Source organism: Limanda limanda, chromosome 21 (genome assembly GCF_963576545.1).
Source record: "Limanda limanda chromosome 21, fLimLim1.1, whole genome shotgun sequence".
Taxonomy (NCBI): Eukaryota; Metazoa; Chordata; class Actinopteri; order Pleuronectiformes; family Pleuronectidae; genus Limanda; species Limanda limanda.
The window spans coordinates 4,228,131-4,249,761 of NC_083656.1; the positions used below are offsets into that span (position 1 = coordinate 4,228,131).

General features: G+C 43.2%; 1 protein-coding gene across 2 annotated transcripts in view; it reads right to left on the reverse strand.

The window, feature by feature from the left end:
- Positions 1 to 21,631, reverse strand: part of ttyh2 (tweety family member 2) — a 54,241-nt gene that overhangs the window by 15,132 nt on the left and 17,478 nt on the right. For both annotated transcript variants that reach the window (XM_061094533.1, XM_061094534.1), the window contains exons 3-5: positions 16,401 to 16,512; positions 6,750 to 6,970; positions 3,604 to 3,699 (exon numbers count right to left, since the gene is read on the reverse strand). In XM_061094533.1, the coding sequence (XP_060950516.1) occupies positions 3,604 to 3,699; positions 6,750 to 6,970; positions 16,401 to 16,512 (429 nt within the window). The remainder of the gene's footprint in view (positions 1 to 3,603; positions 3,700 to 6,749; positions 6,971 to 16,400; positions 16,513 to 21,631) is intronic.

Below are 21,631 nucleotides of genomic sequence, written 5' to 3' on the forward strand. Positions count from 1 at the left end.
TTCTTAAAAGTTTTAACTTGAAATTCAAAAAGTTTTTTAACAAAGACCACAAAAAGATGAATATAAAAAAAAGTTAATCGTTTTGGAAGAAATTAAATTACTCGTCTGTGAACGTTTGGCAGATGTTAATTAAAATCGTCTCCTTGTTACATTGATGAAAACGAACCTCGGGCTCAGTTACGTTTCGCTGCCGAATGTAAAGTTGCTCACGAGCGTAATTTCAAAGCGACACCGTTTCCTCTGTTGGATTCTGTCTAGACCAGCAATCACCGTTATTCATCAGGTTTCAAGCTGAAGGAGTTTTCCTGCACAACCATCACATTTCTTTCATTTAGAGAGAGAGAGAGAGAGAAGATATCAGATGAGCAAGCAGAACTCAGCTCCGGCTTAAAGACACTTGGTGCAAAGTGACCTGAACAGTTTCATTGCTTTTACACATAAGCTTCTCTTTCCACTTTCCTCCAGGCGGCAAAGATTTCTCTTCTTTTCTTTCCTTGTTTATGAAACAATCTGGCGTCTGAAGCTGTTTTCAAACACGGACTTTGTCTTTCACGAACTCGGGCAAATGTCCAGAACATTTCAGTGAGGGGTGGAGCCTGGGTAGAGCCTCAGGAAGCAGATCTCATTATTATATACCAACCAACTGTCCATCCCTTTACTGGCCTTACCCCATGCACGGACTTTACCACTACATATTCTTATATATTTATATATTTATATATGTATATATTTTTGTTGTTTTATATATATATATATTTTATTGTACTTTCCACTCCAGCAGCACGAGAACACTTCCCTACTGGACACTGACACAATCACATCATTGCATCCCATTCCTGTATCTGTAAATATATTGTCTGTATGTGATTTATGTATGTATGTCAGTGTGGTGATTAAGTGTTAACTGTATAAGCTACTGGATGTTCTAAATTTCCCTCTTGATTAATAAAGTATCCATCTATCTATCTATCTAATGTCCCGCCTCAGAATTTTAGTGTTTTTGTTTATCACCAAATACTTTTGAATATCGTCTTTCCAGTTTTAAGGTCTTTTTTTGCATCTTCTTCGTGTGTAGCTCTACTTTTTTATCTTGAGATATTTATATTCCACAATCACTCGCTGGCGGTGAATTCTCCGGACACTCTCCTGCTGTTTTGTCACGCTGCCGAACTCCGAACTTGGAGTTTGCAGGAAAAACAGATTCTGACATTTGCCTCCTCACCGCCCCTCCGGATTATTTCCGGAGAATGTCCGGAGTCGTGTTTCTCGTCTGAGCGCGGCACGATTTCCCTCGTTCTTTTCGCTGTAGGTCAGAACAGCTCTAATAATTCGTCAGCCGAGGAAATGATTTTCCACTCTACTTTACTCCCGTGGACTCGCAGCCCTGCAGTCTGTAAACCAAAGCCCAGAAAGGTCTAAAATATGTCATGTTTACATCTTGACATTTTACGCTTCAGTTCACTCCATAGTTTATGTACTTTCAGATGTTGTTCTCTGACATTTCTCCTTCTACTACAGGAACGTAGAGGGAAATGTGTTCAAAGGCTGAAAAAATGCCACCAGAGAAAAAACTGAACAGCAACTTTTTTCCTTTCGAGAAACAGAAACGTAACCGCGGCTGACAGAAAGGTCGGCGGGAATCTGTCTCTCTCCCTCGTGGACGCACCTCGACGTCTGAGCTGTTACACCGGGGCCTGTCGGCAACAAGCACCAGAGAACGAGCCGGTATCGGCCCCGAGAGTGTAATCGGCCGCCCCCCCCCGTGCCTCCAACCACCTCCACTCTACTGGAAGAGAGCATCTCTGGGGAGTTACACTCTTTGACACTGACTCATATCTTGTGTGTGCAGAAGGGGATGATGGGGGTTGGTTTGTGGCTAGTAGGGCGAGTGTAGCACGGCTCACACCCTGAAGTGAGTGATTGAGAGAGACAGAGTGACGCTCGGCTGCATGAAGGGAGGCCCGGGTGGGTTTCATGCCCCATGGACCCTGCGCTACAGCAGAAAGGAAAGAAATCACATTCCACCAGAGACGCTGGTGAACTGTGGACAATCTGAAGAGATTAAGTGAAAGAGGAGGTGAAGTGCATTTGAATATAGATTATATTGTAGATACAGTTGACTGCACATACACACATACAGTACACACACAGTCACAATGTAAAGATTGTGTTTACGTTGTAAATATCATTTCTTTCCTTCTCATTTCTACCATCTCCTTTGCTGCTGTGACACAGAACATGTCTGTCTTATGCTATATTATGTTATGTGATCGTATCTTTTCTTATTTCTTCTCGTATGTTATGCTATGTTATGTAATATAATCTTATCTTGTCATAAATGTTGTTTCGATTTTGATTCTTTTCCTCCCTTTGGCCGTTTTAAATTTCACTGCATCTGCTTTCATTCATGATTTATTTAGCTTGTTGTCTTGGCACATATAAGAGGTAAAATCAATAAAATATGAATTGGAAGAAAAAAGGCCTAAAAATACAAAGCTGAATAATTAAACACCAGTCCACCATTGGTCCACCATACTGGGCTGGGTTTTACACTGGCAGGAACCTGTGCTGCAGATACAGTCTCTGTATCGAATGTAGTTCCTGTGTGAAGCCACTTAGGAGCCGGTCGAGTGTTACGCTGGAATAAGGATTTTCAGGGAGTTAGAGCGATAACATCAAATGGCTCCGCTCTCCCACATCTCCTCTGCTCTCCCGTCCCATTTGTCGAGCAGAGCCAGAGAGACGGAGACTCTGAGCGAACTCAACCCACCACTGGCAACGCTCGGAGGCAACTGGTGAAATGTACCAGGGCCAGTGGGGCAGTGGGATCCAGTACTGGGCTGCTTCAGTCACAGGCGGTTTCCAATGGGAGGAGGAGGAACTGCTGCCTCATGAAATAAAAATAATCCTCATCAGGACAACAAGGGGAGAGGCTGTTAAACTGACAGTGGTGTAGACTCCACTCTTTAGCCTTTAGAGTTACTGGGAGAAAATATACATATACATATGCCTGGTTTTAGCCATGAGGACATAGAAGGATTGTGCATGATCAATTTGTTGGTGTAACATCTGGAGAAATAATGGAAATCTGACCACTAATGCATAAACAAATACAAAATGCAGTTTCCGGATTTTTGTAGTTTTGCAGCTCGGCTCATTTTCCAGGTATTTCACATTCTGACCGGTTTCAGACTTATTTGAGAACGCGTCTTTGTCAGAATCGATGAAATCAGTATCAGCTCCAGCCTGAACCTACTCTCTTTGTTTTTATATACATCCAGAATATTTAACACTGCACCTGCTTGGCTCTTGAATTCTGCAGCATTTTGTATGAGCGGCTACAGAGAAAATCAAGGGTCGGACATAGAGATTTCTCAATTATTAAGAGAACGGTTGCTCCCAGTTAGCTCTGATTTACTAATCTGAAAATCCACCACTTTTCTTCTCGGCCCTGCCTCCTCTCTTCAATCCTACCTGTTGTGCAGTAGGGTAACATTAAAATACAGTCATATGGAACAGATTGCTTCCAGTCATTCCAAAGTAAAAAAAAAGCAGCTTGTGTCTGTGTAAACAGCTCAGTATCACCGGGCACATTAGACTCACGTGGTGAGCAGCCAGCGAGACTGCTTGGCCAGACCCAGACAGGCCAGCAGGCAGATGACCAGGTCCAGGATGAGCAGCAGCAGGTAGGTGAGCCATCTGCAGAGAGACGGAGAACAGTTAGAGACTGATGATCACTGGGGGTCCTGCAGCCAAGCCTGGGGGAGTTTGGGTTAAAGGGACATTCTGGTTAATGCAATCTGGAACAACATTCACTAAGGAATCTTAGAAACTGCAGACGTGAGATTCAAAGTCACAAACTCAAAACTGTGAAGCTCGTTTTAACTCTCACACGGAACAAGAAGATCTCAGAACCCAAAAGGTGAGTGTCCCACTTACTGTACTTTCACCTCAGGCACATGGAATAGCTGTCATTTGAAGTGTGTGTGTGTGTGTGTGTGTGTGTGTGTGTGTGTGTGTGTGTGTGTGTGTCTGCGTGTGTGTGTGTGTGTGTGTGTGTGTGTGTGTGTGTGTGTGTGTGTGTCTCCTCCGTGGATGCATCTGTTGTGTGAGCAGTCAGTTTGTGGCTGGACACATTAAACCCGTCCAGGTGATTATTAATGAATGAACTTAAATCCATACGCCTGAATGTTTTATACCCTGAAGACAAAAAAATCACGTTTTTACCCCGAGCTCAAAAACCTGCAATATATATATCGAGTAAAAGTCACTTCATCTTCCTCTTTCCTCTCATCCAACGATCTTCTACTCGTTTCACTCTGTGTTCATCCCCCTCTCTTCTCTCCCGTCACTTTATGGTCTTGTTACGGTTTTAATTATAATTTATATTTCCCATCAGTCTGTCCCAATCACTCTACAGAATCCATCTCCTCCATCTCTCGTGCTCTCCTCTATCGCTCCCTTCTTCCTCCTCCTCATCCACTCTCTTTAATCTCATCCCTCTCTCTCTCTCTCTTTCTCCCTCGCCACCACCTCCATGCCACATCTTCCTCGTTTCATCTTCCTGGCAGTCGGGTACAGTACACCATGCACACGCAGGCTCCTCTGGGTGACACAGTCGCCGTGTTATCTTAATCTAATTAAAGTGAGTACAGCCGAGGGAGGCCCGGGGGGGGGGGGGGGGAACGGGCTGGTTTCATGAATGTATAATAGAAAAACACTTTTCTCACAGAAATCATGTCGGACAGCTGAGGGCCACTCAAGCGGCTTCGGCTGTAAAAGGTTGATTACGAAAAAAACACTGCCTCACTCAGATGTCCCTGTCATCTTCACATCAGCTTCATGTAGAACAGCAAGAGGAGGAAGATGTTTTCAGACCACATGCTTTAATATCATGGTTCAGTTCGTTTACAGTTAGGGTTGCAAAATTCCGTGAATATTCAAAGTTGGAAACGTTCCATGGGAATTAACGGGAATAAACTGGAAATGTTGTGGGTAATTTATACTAACTGTATTTACCTTGTCATATACAGACATAAATATAAACATTTTGTTTTGTCATAGGCTGATTTGAGCCCTGAGGAAACTTTGGGCACTTGACTATATGCTTCTGCATCGTTGTGTCATTCTTAACATAGGTCTTTGCACAGTATCTGCAAATGTACACAGCCTTTCCTTCTACATTGGATGGGGTGAAATGTCTCCACACATGAGATAGTGCACGTGGCATTGTTCTGTAGAATAAGATGAGAAAAAAGTATGTAAAAAAACACTAATGCAATGCCAGAGATATAAATAGTTAGCCAAACAATTGGAATCGTCTTTAAACCTATTTTACAATTGATGGATAAATGAATGGAAATAGGCTAGATGAACAGATGAACAATCCTCAATCAGCATGCTAATATATTTTCCCCAGTAATATCATGGAAACTTACCTGACTAGTCCTGCACACTACAGCAGGCCTCAATAGCCCTGCTGTAGAGTGAAGGATGCTGGGAGTTATCTGTGCTTGTGATGGAAGAATGCACAGTGGAGGGTTGAAACTCAACGTTCCATACATCTTTAAAATAGAGTTTTGAATGATGTTTTTATTGCTCAGCGTTTAATTTGGGAATTTTTTTTTTTTTTTCAAAATTCCCAATATTCCCGAGCTTAACTTCCCATGGAAAGTTTCTGAAAAGTTTCCGTAAATTTACCGGAAACCTTCTGCCCCTTTGCAACCCTAGTAATGACTCCGTAAAGCAACACAACGATCCCTGTGTGCGAGTTTGCAAAGTGAACAAAGTGTTTCTGGATGACAACACGGAGACACACTGACAGCAGCAAAACAACAACAATTAGTCGCTGATAAGCTCAATCAACACACACACACACACAGTTTTCCGGCACGAGGCGGTGATAATTAATCCATTCACAGTTTACGCTGTCGGCTCTCGCTCTGCTGCTCTATCAGTGAGGAGCTGAGATATCGGTCACGTTTCAGATCAATACAAACACAGCAGCCTGTGTGTTCCTGCAGATTGAACAGAAACAACCGGTGAGGCGACGCCAGGACTTTGTCTGTTTCTGCTCCGAGATGAAGATTAACGATAATGTGACAAGGTCCTGGATGGAAACAACTGCACTACATCAGCGGAGGATAAGTGTTTAGAACACAGACTGTAAATAAAGATGGACGACGGGACAGCGCCTCAAAAGTGAAGCCAAAGCATCCTGATCGCCCCCTTGTGACTGAAATCATCAGCCTGGACTAGAAAATCTATTCATTTCCTGAATAAAGATTTTGATTATGAGCCATACGATTTGAATTAACCATCCGAGCTAGACTTACCACAAGTTGTTAAAAGTTAAAAGATGTGAGAAGATGTTAGATGCTTCTGTAGAAGCCACACATTTGTTATTTGCAGTGTCAAAGAGAAGCACTTCATTACCCATAATCCCCTGGTGTAATAACGACGTCTCTGATTGGTGGAGCTTGCTGTAACTATAGGAATGTTTACTATAACCGGGAAGATCATGTCGACCAGCAGTTACTTCACTCTTACAATAATTATGTACACAGTCTTGTATCTTTGCCTTTTTTTAAATTTATTGTAGCTGGTTGACCTGGTTCGAGGGTTAAAGCTGTTTTCATGAGGCTTTTTCTCTTTCTTAACCTGAACATCTGGAGCATCATGGCGTTGTGAGTCCAAACCCAACCCGTGGCCGCCCTGTATCGTGCAAGCCGCACTCCTCCGCTCCTCACCTGTAGTACTCCACGATGGCCGTTTGATCAGCGATGGATGCCAGGTCCACTTTGGCCGCCTCCCAGTCGGGCAGGCCCAGCAGCTGTTTGATCACATTGTCAGCCATCTGCTGCATGAACTGCAGCGTCTGCACAAAGTCACCGCGTGTGGCGAAGATCTCGTCCAGCCGGGCGAGGTGCTGGTGCAGGCCGCTCCTCATGCTGCCCATGGTGCCGGTGACCTGCAGGGGACCAGAGGAGAAGGGGGGGGGGGGTGAAAGATGAAACGATGCTGCAGGTGGGAGAGGGAAACCGAGCTAGAAACTGAAAGTGGCATAATAAAGATTCAAATATCTATATTGCCTGATTAAACACACACTATCCTGAACATCGCACAGATCATGTCGGAAAACAGCTTTAAATGAAAAGTCATTGATTCAAAGAAGGGTTGCAAAATTCCGGGAATATTCAAAGTTGGAAACTTTCCATGGGAATTAACGGGAATAAACTGGAAATGTTGTGGGTAATTTATACTGACTGTATTTACCTTGTCATATACAGACATAAATATAAACATTTTGTTGTGTCATAGGCTGATTTGAGCCCTGAGGAAACTTTGGGCACTTGACTATATGCTTCTGCATCGTTGTGTCATTCTTAACATAGGTCTTTGCACAGTATTTGCAAATGTACACAGCCTTTCCTTCTACATTGGATGGGGTGAAATGTCTCCACACATGAGAGAGTGCACGTGGCATTGTTCTGTAGAATAAGATGAGAAAAAAGTTTGTTTTACTGGAAACTTTCCGCCCCTTTGCAACCCTAATTCAAAGTGATGCTGTGTGCACTGATGAACACTTGGTTGTGTTGTTGGTGGCTGCGCATCAGTCAGGCTCGTGTTTTCTAAAGCTGCCGGCCGCGTGTATTACTTCTCCTGGGAGAGGATCATATTTTAATACCCTCCACCTCTCTGCTAAAACTAGATATTTTCCTCATGCTCGTCTTCGTGCTGAGCTCAGAGCAGAATCCCGTCGGGAGCCTTTGATCAATTCAGATTTTTTCCCAAAACAAAGTGACCAAAGGTGAAGATCGGCCTGAAAATGAGGTTGTTTCTGCTCCGCGTTACCGACGGTGTGTGGGCGAGCGGGACGAGTGAGCGTGGGCGTTCGGTGAAAAGCTCCGTTGAGAGAAAACCACTCAGCTTGGAAAACAACCCAAACTGGAGAAGCCCGAGGTGAAGATCTCTGGCTCAGCGTGGAGTTCTGTATTCCACCTCCCGTTATTTCGTGAGACTGATTTTCCAAAGTGATTCCTCGTTGATGAGAGCGATTGTTTGTCGACCTGTTTGAACCGTGAGATCTCGGAGTTAATCAAATCCACAAGGGGACACGTGATACTCTGAGCACAAATAAACTCATTCAGACTGACTCTGATTTTTACCTCATCGGCCAAACACTACACGACCACTTTATACAGTATACGTAGGGGGGGGAGGGCATCTCTCCTGTACAAGCACGAACCGTTTACTTTGGTTTAATTACTTTGCTTAAAGGCCGAAAGTGTTTACAGGGACAGACATCCTGCTATTTGATAATTAAAAAGAGTAATAAACGCTCTCATTCAGCTCTGGGTACTTGGCATTCACCAGAGAGACAACTCATATCGTTGCCGTGTTTATCAGGGACCGGCTTCGCTGGAGCTGGGACGTGGAGAGGTTGTGTGGAAGTAATTAGTCGGGTTTGCATTCAAAGTGCAGCACAAGGCCTGTATGGAAAAAGTGAGGAGAAAACAGTTTTAAATAAGAGAGGAATGAAAGGAGGAAAGAAAAGAGGAGAGACCTCCGTGACTCACTGAGATCTGTGCGCTACACAAAGAAAACAAAGTTTCCTCAGATCATTCACTATTGAACTAAATCTGAGAAGACAGATTCTCTTTTCAACAAGCGAAAGAAATCTGAGAAGACAGATTCTCTTTTCATCAAGCGAAAGACATCAGATATTTTATTGTTGTGGGACAAGAAATGTCGGTAAAGACGACAACTCACCCCGAGGGACCCCTAGTGGCCGAGGTTACATATTGTACTTTTAAGATAAGACAAAAATATAAACATATTCTCCGTGTAATTAATTCTGCTGGTTAACTTGAATGCAAAACTGATGTATAAATTATTATTAGCATCTTTAAAGCCACTATGAGTAGAATTAGAATTGTTTTGCTCTGGCTCCCCCTGTGGCCGTGTCACAGAATGCACTTGAATGATTACAGATGGCTCCAAAACAGATTTTTGTCAAATTTTTCCATCTGAAAAACACACAAAGCATCTTCTAATCAAATAAAAGTGTGACACATAATGACTTTAGTTCTTTAAATGGGGAAACAGAGCCACGCTGAGTCAGCCGCAGAGAGACACAGGACACACGCCTGTGGTTTGTTATCTCGCTCATCGACACTGCGTCTTCCTCCCGAGACCGAGGAGATGAAATCTGCAGATGAGAAATGAAGCCTCGTATCTGATCCTTGACTCGTGTGTGAGAATCTTATCTGAAACGCTCGGGGAGACAACCGATCCGGATAATCTGTCTTTCCTCTCTATCTGATCCTTAAGTGATCCGCACCGATCAAGAAGATATGAGTCCCAGTCCCGGTCGTCTCTGTCTTTATCTCCGTCTGGTGTTTTGAGGACATTTGAGAAGCCTCACATCTTTTTACACAGAAACAATGTGCGAAGGAGACTTCGTTTTAGGGTTTGCACGCTGGAGGTTAAAAAACTTATATAAAGAAGATGCATAAGAAATGATATGTCCCCAAATATCAAATGTAGGTTGTAACCGAAAGAAAAAAATTCTTAAAGGTTCTTGTTTACGTGAGTAACTATATGACAAATATTACTTCAAAATTCCGGGAATATTCAAACTTGAAAACTTTCCATGGGAATTAACGGGAATTAACGGGAATAAACTGGAAATGTTGTGGATAATTTATACTAACTGTATTTACCTTGTCATATACAAACATAAATATGAACATTTTGTTTTGTCATAGGCTGATTTGAGCCCTGAGGAAACGTTGGGCACTTGACTATATGCTTCTGCATCGTTGTGTCATTCTTAACATAGGTCTTTGCACAGTATTTGCAAATGTACACAGCCTTTCCTTCTACATTGGATGGGGTGAAATGTCTCCACACATGAGATAGTGCACGTGGCATTGTTCTGTAGAATAAGATGAGAAAAAAGTTTGTAAAAAACCACTAATGCAATGCCAGAGATATGAATAGTTAGCCAAACAATTGGAATCGTCTGTAAACATATTTTATAATTGATGGATAAATGAATGGAAATAGGCTAGATGAACAGATACAAAGTCCTCAATCAGCATGCTAATATATTTTCCCCAGTAATATCATCTGAATTTACCTGACTAGTCCTGCACACTACAGCAGGCCTCATCCTAATCTAATCCATGTCAAAGTATTTTTTCCTCTAAGAGTCCATATCTCAGGATCAAGAAAGGAAGTAGAAGACTTAGTTGAAGTGCCAACATGTGGGTCAAGTCCCCAACTCGACAATACATCCTCCCACTCTCTCCTCAATAGAAATCCCACTTCCCTTCACCAGAAGTTGAGCTCTATCTTTAAGCCAGCCGGGCTCGAGCCGCGGCCTCGGGGGGGGGAAGCGTCAAACACAGAGCAGCTGTAAAGGGACATTTTTAATTAAATCTAAGACACAAACCTCGCAGAAACTGTCAGGCTCCTAATTGAACCGGTATATAGCTTGTTTTTCATCTTGTTTTGTTTTGAAAGTTGTGAATCACACCCTGCAGGCCGGTGTCTGATGAGGAGGGATTTCTGCTTTGGCCCATTGGCTTGTTTTCTTGTTTGTCAGCAGGATAACACAAAAAGTACAGAACGGATTTCCACAAAATTCGTTGGAAAGATGGAACTTGGGTCAAGAAAATACAACTAACATTTCGATAAGCTTCAGATTCCCAATTTAAAATCTGTTAATTCCACGTCACTCTCACAACAAGACTCTGCCATTGACTTCTTCTTCGTCCATGAACTAATTTGTTCTCACTTCAGCTGCTGTGCAAACGGCCTCGAGTCACTTCCTCTATATTCTGTACTTGAACAGTTATCGCTTCAATAAAAGGCCGATGAGCGTATTTGTAGAAGTTAAACAAAAGGTTCAGATCCTCTTTTCTCGCTGAGACTCATTGTCTCTGCATGCGTGGAAGTGGAGAGACTGCCTTCAATTAAAATTGAATGTGGGAGCTAGAGCATGAAATGGAACATGGGTCTGAAGTGCCTCTGCAGCTCGGTCACCTCGAAGATCAGAACATCTTCAGTGCTGGGTGGAACATCGCTTTAATAATACATCCTTTCCCATCTACGTTTCACCCTCTCGGATATTTGATGACCACGGCGCTCTAGGAGGTTTCTCCTGCAGAAGGACTAACAAACATTTATGGGTTTAGCCATTAAATCAGGGTTTCTGCAAAAGCAAAGGCCAACACAATAAAAAATTGCTATCCGAATGAAGGAAGTGGGATTATACGGCTATTAGCTACAAATACAGTGAGACACAACCAGATGAGAGCAGTTCCACAAATCTGTCTCTGTCTGTGGTTTTGTTTTTCAGAGAGAGGGTCGGGGGGGTTAGGCAGTTACTGGTTTGGCTGCAGAGATGACCTTTGACCCCAGCGTCAAGCACTTTCACTTCACCTAACTTTACATGGCAGCTCATCCAGCCAGCCTCTCAAGAATAGGGAAGTCAGCAAATGTGTCCATTAGTCACATCTCAACTGGAGCGCACCCAGCAGCACATTTAGTTCAAAGCACAAACTGGATGTCAAAGGGATTTTTTACATTTGGACCCAGCTGTTTGAATGAGGGACCAGAATTTAAGATTAAACTTTTCCAGTAAAGTATGAAAACCATAGGCTCATATTCCCACAACAGATATTTCATCATCTATCTAATAATCTCTGTCTATCCGTCTGATTTTGCAATGTAGGCGTTTCCCAGAATCATCTTTCTGAAGGTTCTTGTGTTATTGTGTCTCCCAAAGGAGCTGCAGCCCCATTTCAGCCTTTTTGTTCATGCAACCTCATTCTTTTGTCATCTACCCAAATAGCTCTGGAGCTGGAACCTCAACCCACTCGAGTAAGAGCTTCATCTTGAGACCGAGCTCCTCTTTTCAAAAACACAATACTTGCACTAAGCTTCAAAAACAGCATCGACTCAGTCGGTCATCGTGAGCTCGTTGTGTTTTCTGTGGCTGGTGGAGAAAGTTTAACATGAAAAACAACTTGAAACTAGTTGGATAATGTCAGGAGTCTTTTCATTTTCAGTAAAACACAACAAACAAAGTGATTTCAACTGCATATCTGAGTCCTTTACCCAGACCATTCCACAATCGCTCTTATCACAAAGTAAATGATGGATTGTCAAACTCTATTTTATGCTCTTTGAAACAATAGCACCAGGTCCCAAAAATACTTGAACTCCTCTGAGGACTTCGGTTTCCCAGAAATATTATTTCTGGAGCTGAAACAGGGTCAGACTGTGAAAGAGAACATGGCCCAGTCCTTCGAAATCTCAACTCTCGCCAAGGCCATCTGAATTCCAGCGTCTGCGTGGAGCTATTCTCTCTGTGTGATTCCCCTCCCCCCCTCTTCATGAAGAGAGCTAATAAGAGCTTATTAGACTGTGTCATTACAACAAGCTCATTATGAGAATGGTGTGGAAATATGCATGTCAGTAATTATGCAGTCGGCCAACGTCCAATCTGCTTTTGAGCTCTGGCCAAAGGCTCATTGGCTGACCCCGGCATCAGCCCAGTGACTGCCGGCTGCCAAGTCCTCTAGCAACATCCATCCCCAAACAATAAAGTTATTATTAGTGTGGTTAAACACTAGACGTCCCATCAGTCCCACTGCAGCACAGATAAATGATCCAGTCTGGAGTCCACATCGGACCTGATGCCTGCAATTATCTCCAAATCCGGACCCTTCCCCGGACTTGTTACCACATGTCCCACGACCCAACACATCACCCATGATGCAACACACGTGCTTAGGGTTGCAAAATTCCGGGAATATTCAAAGTTGGAAACTTTCCATGGGAATTAATGGGAATTAACGGGAATTAACGGGAATAAACTGGAAATGTTGTGGGTAATTTATACTAACTGTATTTACCTTGTCATATACAGACATACATTTAAACATTTTGTTGTGTCATAGGCTGATTTGAGCCCTGAGGAAACTTTGGGCACTTGACTATATGCTTCTGCATCGTTGTGTCATTCTTAACATAGGTCTTTGTACAGTATTTGCAAATGTACACAGCCTTTCCTTCTACATTGGATGGGGTGAAATGTCTCCACACATGAGATAGTGCACGTGGCATTGTTCTGTAGAATAAGATGAGAAAAAAGTTTGTAAAAAAACACTAATGCAATGCCAGAGATATAAATAGTTAGCCAAACTATTGGAATTGTCTGTAAACATATTTTACAATTGATGGATAAATGAATGGAAACAGGCTAGATGAACAGATGAACAATCCTCAATCAGCATGCTAATATATTTTGCCGAGTAATATCATCGAAACTTACCTGACTAGTCCTGCACACTACAGCAGGCCTCAGTAGCCCTGCTGTAGAGTGAAGGATGCTGGGAGTTATCTGTGCATGTGATGGAAGAATGCACAGTGGAGGGTTGAAACTCAACCTGCAGCGTGTGCTGCATTCCATACATCTTTAAAATAGAGTTTTGAATGATGTTTTTATTGCTCAGCATTTAATTTGCATAGTTTTTTTTTTCTAAATTCCAAAAAATTCCCGAGCTTAATGTTCCCGTGGAAAGTTTCCGGAAATTTACCAGAAACTTTCCGCCCCTTTGCAACCTTACACGTGCTACACAAACGGCTATCGGACGCTAATACTTGTTGGCACTTTTTACAAGCAGCAAAGCCACAGAGAAGGTTTTTCACCACTGGGGTCTTCACATGATCCATTTTGATTAAGGTCAAAGGTAGTGTGGTCTTTCACAATAAAACAAATCCTTGTAGTTGACTTCGTATAATCTAATTGCGCTGTTCAAAATAATGCACTTTAATTAAATCTTGATTTAAAAAACTGACCTCTGTTCTCTCATCTATTTGCATTTAGTTAATTTGTACCAGATGCTTATACCCATAAATGTATATGATTATAATTTGTATCTGTTACACAACTTGTTGATGTAAAGTCCTTCACCTATTTCAGATCCTCACAAATAAATATCGTGTTTTTGCGTGAGAGTCTACGATGTATATGTTCGTAAACACATCGTGAGCATATATTACAGACTGTAACCAATCGCCTTTAAACAGCAGCCGATAAACAAAACGCTTCTTCTGATAATGAATCTAACTTCCGTCCTTTTCCTCCCTCACACACACCGAGTCTTTAGAAGCTAACCGGTTTCTGAACGCTCATGGAGCCCGGCTAAAAGGCGTTTGTGTGGGCCAGAGGGCAGCGGAGCCGTCTTTGTCAATGATTTCAATGCCAATTCCAATCCCGACTCTGCCACTCAAGACGGGCGAGCATAGCTGCGTGTCCCCCCCCCATCAGAGGGCTTTGTCTCCCGGGCTCATGGTTGATTAGGTGGGGGGGGACTGGGAACCGTGTGTGGCACACTGGGCTCTTTGTCCTACTCCGAGAACTCCACTCCTCAGCAGTCTATAGCCGCTTGCGATGAACTCACTCATGCGCACACACGCACTCACATGCATTAAGATGCTAAAAGAAAGACCACCGTGTCCAATTATGTCCTTGTGTGGGTTCACACGTCCCAGAGGACGCACCAACAAGCCTTCGCTTCATGAGATACATGCAAATGATTCCTCTCCGCTCTCTACTGTGACATTGAGGAATTAATGAGGCTAGGAGCTGCGCAAGATTAATACCAGACGATCACTGAACATCAATTCAAACATCCTAGAAATGAGAGGGAGACTGTACCCCCCCCCCCTCCTTGCTGTATTAGGGCGGTACAAGTTTAACATGTGCTTGTATTGATGATATGGGGAACATGATAACAGCGTGTTCATGGTCCATGTTAATGCACATCACGTGAGAACTAATCCCAGCGGACTCTCGACTGATCTTCCAACATCAGTGGTCGTGGGGGTTCTTACATGTTTCCACTTTAAATCATTTATAAAGTGAAACACCGAAAGCTTCAGAGACGACGACTCCTCTGTGTTCAAATCCGAGATCGTTTTTTCCCTCCATCATCACTGCAACACATCCTAAAATACCACTTAATACAGCTGTAGTGTGTGCGGACAGGTTTATCAGTGAGGCCACACAGAGTGACTCACATGCCTCAACATTAAGTTGCATTAACACAGATGGAGAGTTAATCCCTGCTCTTTAACAGTGAGTCACAGAGGATCTGATTCCACTGCTGGTCTCACACACAGCTAATCTTCAGCAAACTCATATCCATCAAGCATATAGTGTACACTTTATTTTATAGTGTTATAGGGTCTTGATTAAAGAAACACCAAATGATGACCGCAGCTATTTTCAATTCTCCAGTCAGACTCCATGAGTGTCAGGCCAAGTCTCAAATCCATCTATGTGAGTGTCAAGATAATACACATCTCTAACAGTCTTTAATTAAGTCTATACAAGTTTCAAGATAAGTCTCAGGACGAACAAGTCTCAAGGCCTTACACAATTTCCAGTCACACAAGTCTCAAGTCAACACACAAGTCCAAAAAGTTTCAAGTTCCTCAATACAAATCTCAAGTATATCCATACAATTCTCAAGTCATTCTACAAATCAATTCAAACAAGTCTCAAGGCAAGACTAGAGTAGAGAGTTTGTCTCTCGACTAGAAAAAGAAAGACGCCTCGTCGTTTAGTGTGAAATCTGCGACGGTGGTGAGTTTGGGCGTCTGTGTGATGAGCGTCTCTTAGATGGGAAGTGAGGCCCGATAAAAATAGAAAAAAGGAATCATGCACACGGACTGAGCTAAAGCGAGCGCAAGAAGAAAGACACAGGACGACTCTCTGTTTCTGCCAAGGCCAGGGTGAGAGAGAGAGAGAGAGAGAGAGAGAGAGAGAGAGAGAGAGAGAGAGAGAGAGAGAGAGAGGGCGAGAGAGATAGAGATAACTTGAGATAGAGATATAGATAGAGAGGGAGAGGGAGGGAGAGAGAGAGAGAGAGATAGAGAGAGAGAAAGAGAGAGATGTCTGTCTGGAACCAGTGAGTTTTTGTGTAGAGAGTCTGTCAATTTGTGTGTTGTGGTAAAAAGCTATAAAAAGACCATGAAACCCTTCTTAAGGGAAACTAAACTGTGTCCTCTGGGCTCGTCTCCTCTTTTGTGTGAGCGAGCGTCTCTGTAATATTTCTGAAGCCTTCACTTCCCAGCAGTTTGTTTACAGCTGAATGGATCCGTCATCTGTAATCTGGGTGTCTAACCCTAACCCTAACGCAATGAGCTGAATTGAACGTGTCTTACTTCATACAGGAACATGTGAGGAGTGTGTGTGTGTGTGTGTGTATGTGTGTGTGTGTGTGTGTGTGTGTGTGTGTGTGTGTGTGTGTGTATGTGTGTGTGTGTGTGTGTGTGTGTGTGTGTGTGTGTGTGTGTGTGTGTGTGTCTTTGCTTACGAGACTGTCCACGCCGCCCAGCGTGTGATTGGCGTTGTACAAGGAGTAGGTCAACTGGTAGACTCCGTCGTTGGTCTCACTGTTGCCGTAGAAACCCACACCCACTGCGACGCTGTGGAGAGAGGAAGGCGGGACAGGTGAGGCTTTGAGGCAGAGACGGGAAAAACAACAACAACAACACTGCTGGACCTGAAAACTGTGTGAGTCGAAGGTGAGGTCGTGAAGTTGAAGATAAATTCGTCAGCTTCGAAAAACTGAATCTCCCAGAAAGGCAGACTTACAAGATATAATGTTCAAGAGGCCAAGAACCTGTTTTGTGAAGCCACAGTGACCTTTACCTTTGACCTTGGATAAGTTCATCCAAAGCATTGAAATTAATCAACACCAAACTACTGACTTTCCGTCTGTTCTAAAACATCGTGAAAGATGTAAACTACCGATAAGAAATGTGGCAAAACAGAAAACAGCATCTACACAACATCTGGACATAAACATCTGTGTCTTGGGGGGAGCATCTCTGAGTCCAACTCAACAACTGTGACCCAACTTACTTTCTCTCCGATGTGATAGAAGTTCATAAAGATAAGTTACTGTGTTCTGCAGTAAACTCCCGTTTGATGGACGTGTTTATGCAAACCTCAAAACAGACGGCTTTACTACAGCAGGGAAAACAAACACTGTAGCTATGCAGCGCCGCAGCTGCTCAAAAAAAAACCTCTTTGAATTTCTGTGTTTGCTTATGTAAACAACACTCTTTCAACCAGAATTTCATACAACACAGGGATTTTGGAATATGCATAATTCGGAATTGTTTTTATAGATTCAGTCATCCGAGGATTCGGTTTGTTCAGCACAAACAAAATAACCTCCAACACAAACACAAGATCTTAAGTAGTCTCTCTGAGCTGCGGCTTCTCCCCCCCCCCCGGTGCTGTCAGACCGAGCCGCCGTACGAAACGGATTTGAAAGCATCTTTCTCGGATTCGGAGACATGATGTCTCACAGCCTCACAAACACGTGGCACATTAGCAAGTGGAGCTGGTGTAAAGAACTGAAAGTCACAGTTCACACTGGTAATCCAGGGCAGCAAAAAGCCCGTCTCACATAAGATAAAAACATCTGCTAATTTCCGCAGGACACTTTTACCCTTTTATTAAATAAAAACATCAATCTGCAGGGAAGTTAATTGCTGAATGACACAGCTTTTGTTCTCAAAAAATCACAGTGTAACAAAATTCATCATAAGATGAAACACATTCTTTAATCGTCAGACTCGGGAGACGACAAAGCTCGAAACCTCCGCTGACGTCTCAGCTGGAGGAAACGCTTTAAAGCCTGAATTACAAGAGCAGCGGTGCAGGAAATCCTGTGTTTATTGAGTGTTTGATGTTCGGAGGAGTTGATTCAGTTTCACACGGTTCTGACACATGGAACATGGCACCAGTGTAAAGTGTTGAGCCACCAGGTGTCTGCTCTGCGGGTTTCTGTGATCCTGAAGCCTCTGAACTCTGTCGGAGGGTTGAACATTCTTCACAAAAAGATTCTGTCGCTGCAAAAACCTCCGATAGTTAGATGCTCAACTGACTCAGCAGAAAAAACATTCATTTCTTTTATTGCATCATTATCCCACTGATTTATTAAATACAAAAGGCTTTTCCTGTAATATATCACCTCTAGGGTTATTGGTATTGAATTAAGCATGAGTTTGAGAGGTGTTTCTAATATTTCTCTTTTCAATAAAACATGCGGTTGAACAGCGTGAATCAATACATCGGACTCGCTGATTAAATACAAGCTTTATTATTGCAGAGCTGTCGTATAGAATAACGTTGGTTGTAGCTAGCGCCTGCATTAGCACCCCCCAGTTTTACCTCAGTCCATTATCTGATAATCAATGGAGCTTAACTGGGACTCATTTCACTCCCCGGTGTCCAGCAGACACGATATATGGCTACTTGACTTTATTCGTTTTATTATGAGTCAATATTTAATGAGCACATTAATTCTACAGGGTTTTATCACCACGGTTTCCCTGAGACCTGGAGTGACTTCTAACGGTGATGGTAATTATGTCGGGGGAGCAAAGGGAGAAGCCGGGTGACAGTTGGGTTCGGATGATGAGAATGAGAACTATCTATCTATAAATCTACCTCGACATTCACAACTTCCTATTTGCTTGTTCTCGCAGACTAACATGATTTTTCAGGTGACTCAATATGATAACATGATTTCTGAAATTAAAATGTGATTTGCTGAGCCACTATGATTTTTATGTTTCCAAAATAATTTGCCAAAGTGCCTCCTGGAGTGAGGAGGTCAGGTTTGGGAATCTCTAAATTAACCACCTGCCAAAGTGTTCTCCAGATAGAGGCCCTGCTGGGGCAGGTCAGGACCAAAGGGAAGGTGATCAGGAGTCAGCCTAATTGAGACGGTCTCTTTAACATTGTGGCCCCCTTTCCCGAATCCTCCCTGATGCTCTGGATAAGCATTAAGCAGAAAATAGAGACTGTAAAACCGCAGTCAGTGATGCTTCCTGCAGCGTTCGCCTGGGATCTGGCCGAGCGAGCTGTGCAGCAGTGGGGCGACTAGATGCTGGGTGCACTGGGGCAGAACACCGGGCGCTTTCTTTCCCTTGATTAGTACAAAAAGGTTCGAGTCTCATTAACTGAAGCCCTGCAGGTAAACCTCCCACAGAAGGAGACACATGACGGAGAATACATAAATAAAATCATCCGTCTGTGGAGAGAGACGGGGAGTGATGGAGCCAAAGAGACGGACTGACAGGGAAATAAGCAAAAGCAGCGGTTGTTGCATTTGGGAGGACAGCAAGACGGACAGTTTACAACAAATAATATGACACAAGCGCCGAGAGCAGGAGGACGGGCCAATCACAGCGAGACGAGAGAACGAATACGAGAAGGTTAGCTTTGCTTCATGTGGCCGGGTCGAGAAACAATCCAGCGATGATGACGCACACGCTGCTGCTCTTTTCTTCCTCAAAGAATCACCTACAAAAGCAAACATACCACAGGAGTCGCTCCTCCTTTTATCTCGGATCACACATCAGAAAAATGCATTGTACGGAAAAGTCGCCGGGAGAAACATCGCCTCCTTTGAACCTTGCAAATATTTTGAAAAGTTCGGGTTTTTAATTAACGTGAGGACGGAGAGGCACGGGCGAATCCCTGGTTTTCTTACCCCGCCTCTCCTCCTCCATCGTCCCAGTTAGCGCTGCTCCTTGAAATATCTCATTCAGAGAGGATATCGTGGATTTCAGCAGCCAAGCGTGGAGCCAAATTCCAAACTGTCACGTTGATAAATGACAAAAGAGGATGAAAGACAGTGAAGGGACTTTAGAGAAAAGGAGCCTTCAGCCTGCAGCAGAAAAAAAGGCCTTTGGATACTTTAAATAGACTCAGACGTGTTTGACTGTTTGAGCTTCGGCTCCACAATGGCAGCAAATACTCGGCTGACGTGACAAACACTGACAGACAAATTTATATTTCACCCTGCCCTCCTCAAGTTACAGCAAGGGTCACCCCCAAAACAAATCCTCTTAACATGCAGCGGCTCATCTGAATGTGTCACGGATGAATCTCTGACTTTGAGAGGGAGAAGTTTTTCTAAAATAACTATTTTCATGCCCAAGGAGCAGTTAAACACATTTTTTAGCTTTTTCATTCCACTTACTAGAAAAAGATGAACCCCAAGAAGTAAAAGAGGCTTCATGGGGCAGTGTGTCCTCTCTTCCTATTTAGCTTGACCAATTGCAAGTGTCAGTCTGACTGTCATACGCCCTCCTCCAACCACTGAACATTTGAACATTCGTACATTGCACTGACTGTTACTTTGTTTTTATTACTGTATTATCCCGCCTATAGTGTATTCATATTTATATATATTTATTTTTATCCTGCTCATAGTGTATTCATCGTCCGTATATCTTACAATTCCTGTTAATACTGTAATATTCCATATATATTTCTACTGTACAGATCTTATTTATTACATTTTTCACTTTAATATGCACGATACTCTGCACCTTTACTGCCTTTTTTTGCACTTCTGGTTAGACGCTAAACTGCATTTCGTTGCATATGTACTTGTACTGTGCTAATGACAATAAAGTTGAATCTAATCTAATCTAAAATCTCAGCTTGTCAGAGTTTACTTTGACTTCTTTGTTTGGTCCATGTCCCATCTGCTAACATGGAGGAGACAGGTTTTGGGGAGGTTTTCGTTCATTTTTAAATCTACTCTATGGTCCCAACCACATACAGTATACCCTGCCTCCTCCATGTTAGCAAACGGTCAAAGGTCAAATTGCATGTTGAATACATTTCCTGACCTAAATCTAGGCTGAAAGTGATCAGTACCATACAGTCACAGGACAGGATTCACTCTGTGTTGCTTTGTCCCTGTGCAGATGTCTTCCACACGAGCAGCCTGATCTGCTGCAGTGACAGTGTGATTACAGTCGCAGTGCTACACCACGGGCAGGGCTGCGACCACGGCTGAGTGACATCTGCTCCGGCTCCACCAGCGTTAATTAGGATGGACATAACGGCGTATCGGCTCCCGCCACTGTCACACGTAATTACAGTGGAGCGCGGCGGGACTTTAAACAGAAAACACAGGGACGAGGGGAGGAAGGACAGAACGAGAGGGGACCCAGGAAGTAGAAGTGAGGGGGGGGGTTGAAGAGACGGGGACAAGAAAGGGAGAATCTGGACTGATGAGATTAAAATGAAGTCAGTTTTTCTCTTCAGTCAAAGGCCAAACGCTAAATCCCACCCGTCCTCCGGTGGATCCAATGGATTGGCCCAATCAAAGTTGGGAATCAGACGAAGAAGAGTTGATTTCCCAAAGGAAGTCTTGTCTCATTCAAACCTTAAAGTCTTCAAATTTATCGAGATGTCTCTTTAAAATCAGCTTCGGCACAGAACGAGTCACTTTCCTGGGATGGATACAGAGACAAAAGTTCATGTGACATATTTAAAAGTCCCGAAAGTACTTTTACTATTACCTAACATGCTGTGACAGAGGTTTCCACTTAAAGTCTGAGCTGGACAGATCATATCTATCAGTCTGGGGAACTTCAGACAGATGGATTTGAAAACCGACTCTATCACTAAATCTCCCACAGGCTTTCGTACGTGGACACAGTACTTAAAAGGATATGAAGACCTTCGCCGTCATTTATTCACAGCTACAGTTATTCTTTCTAAGGT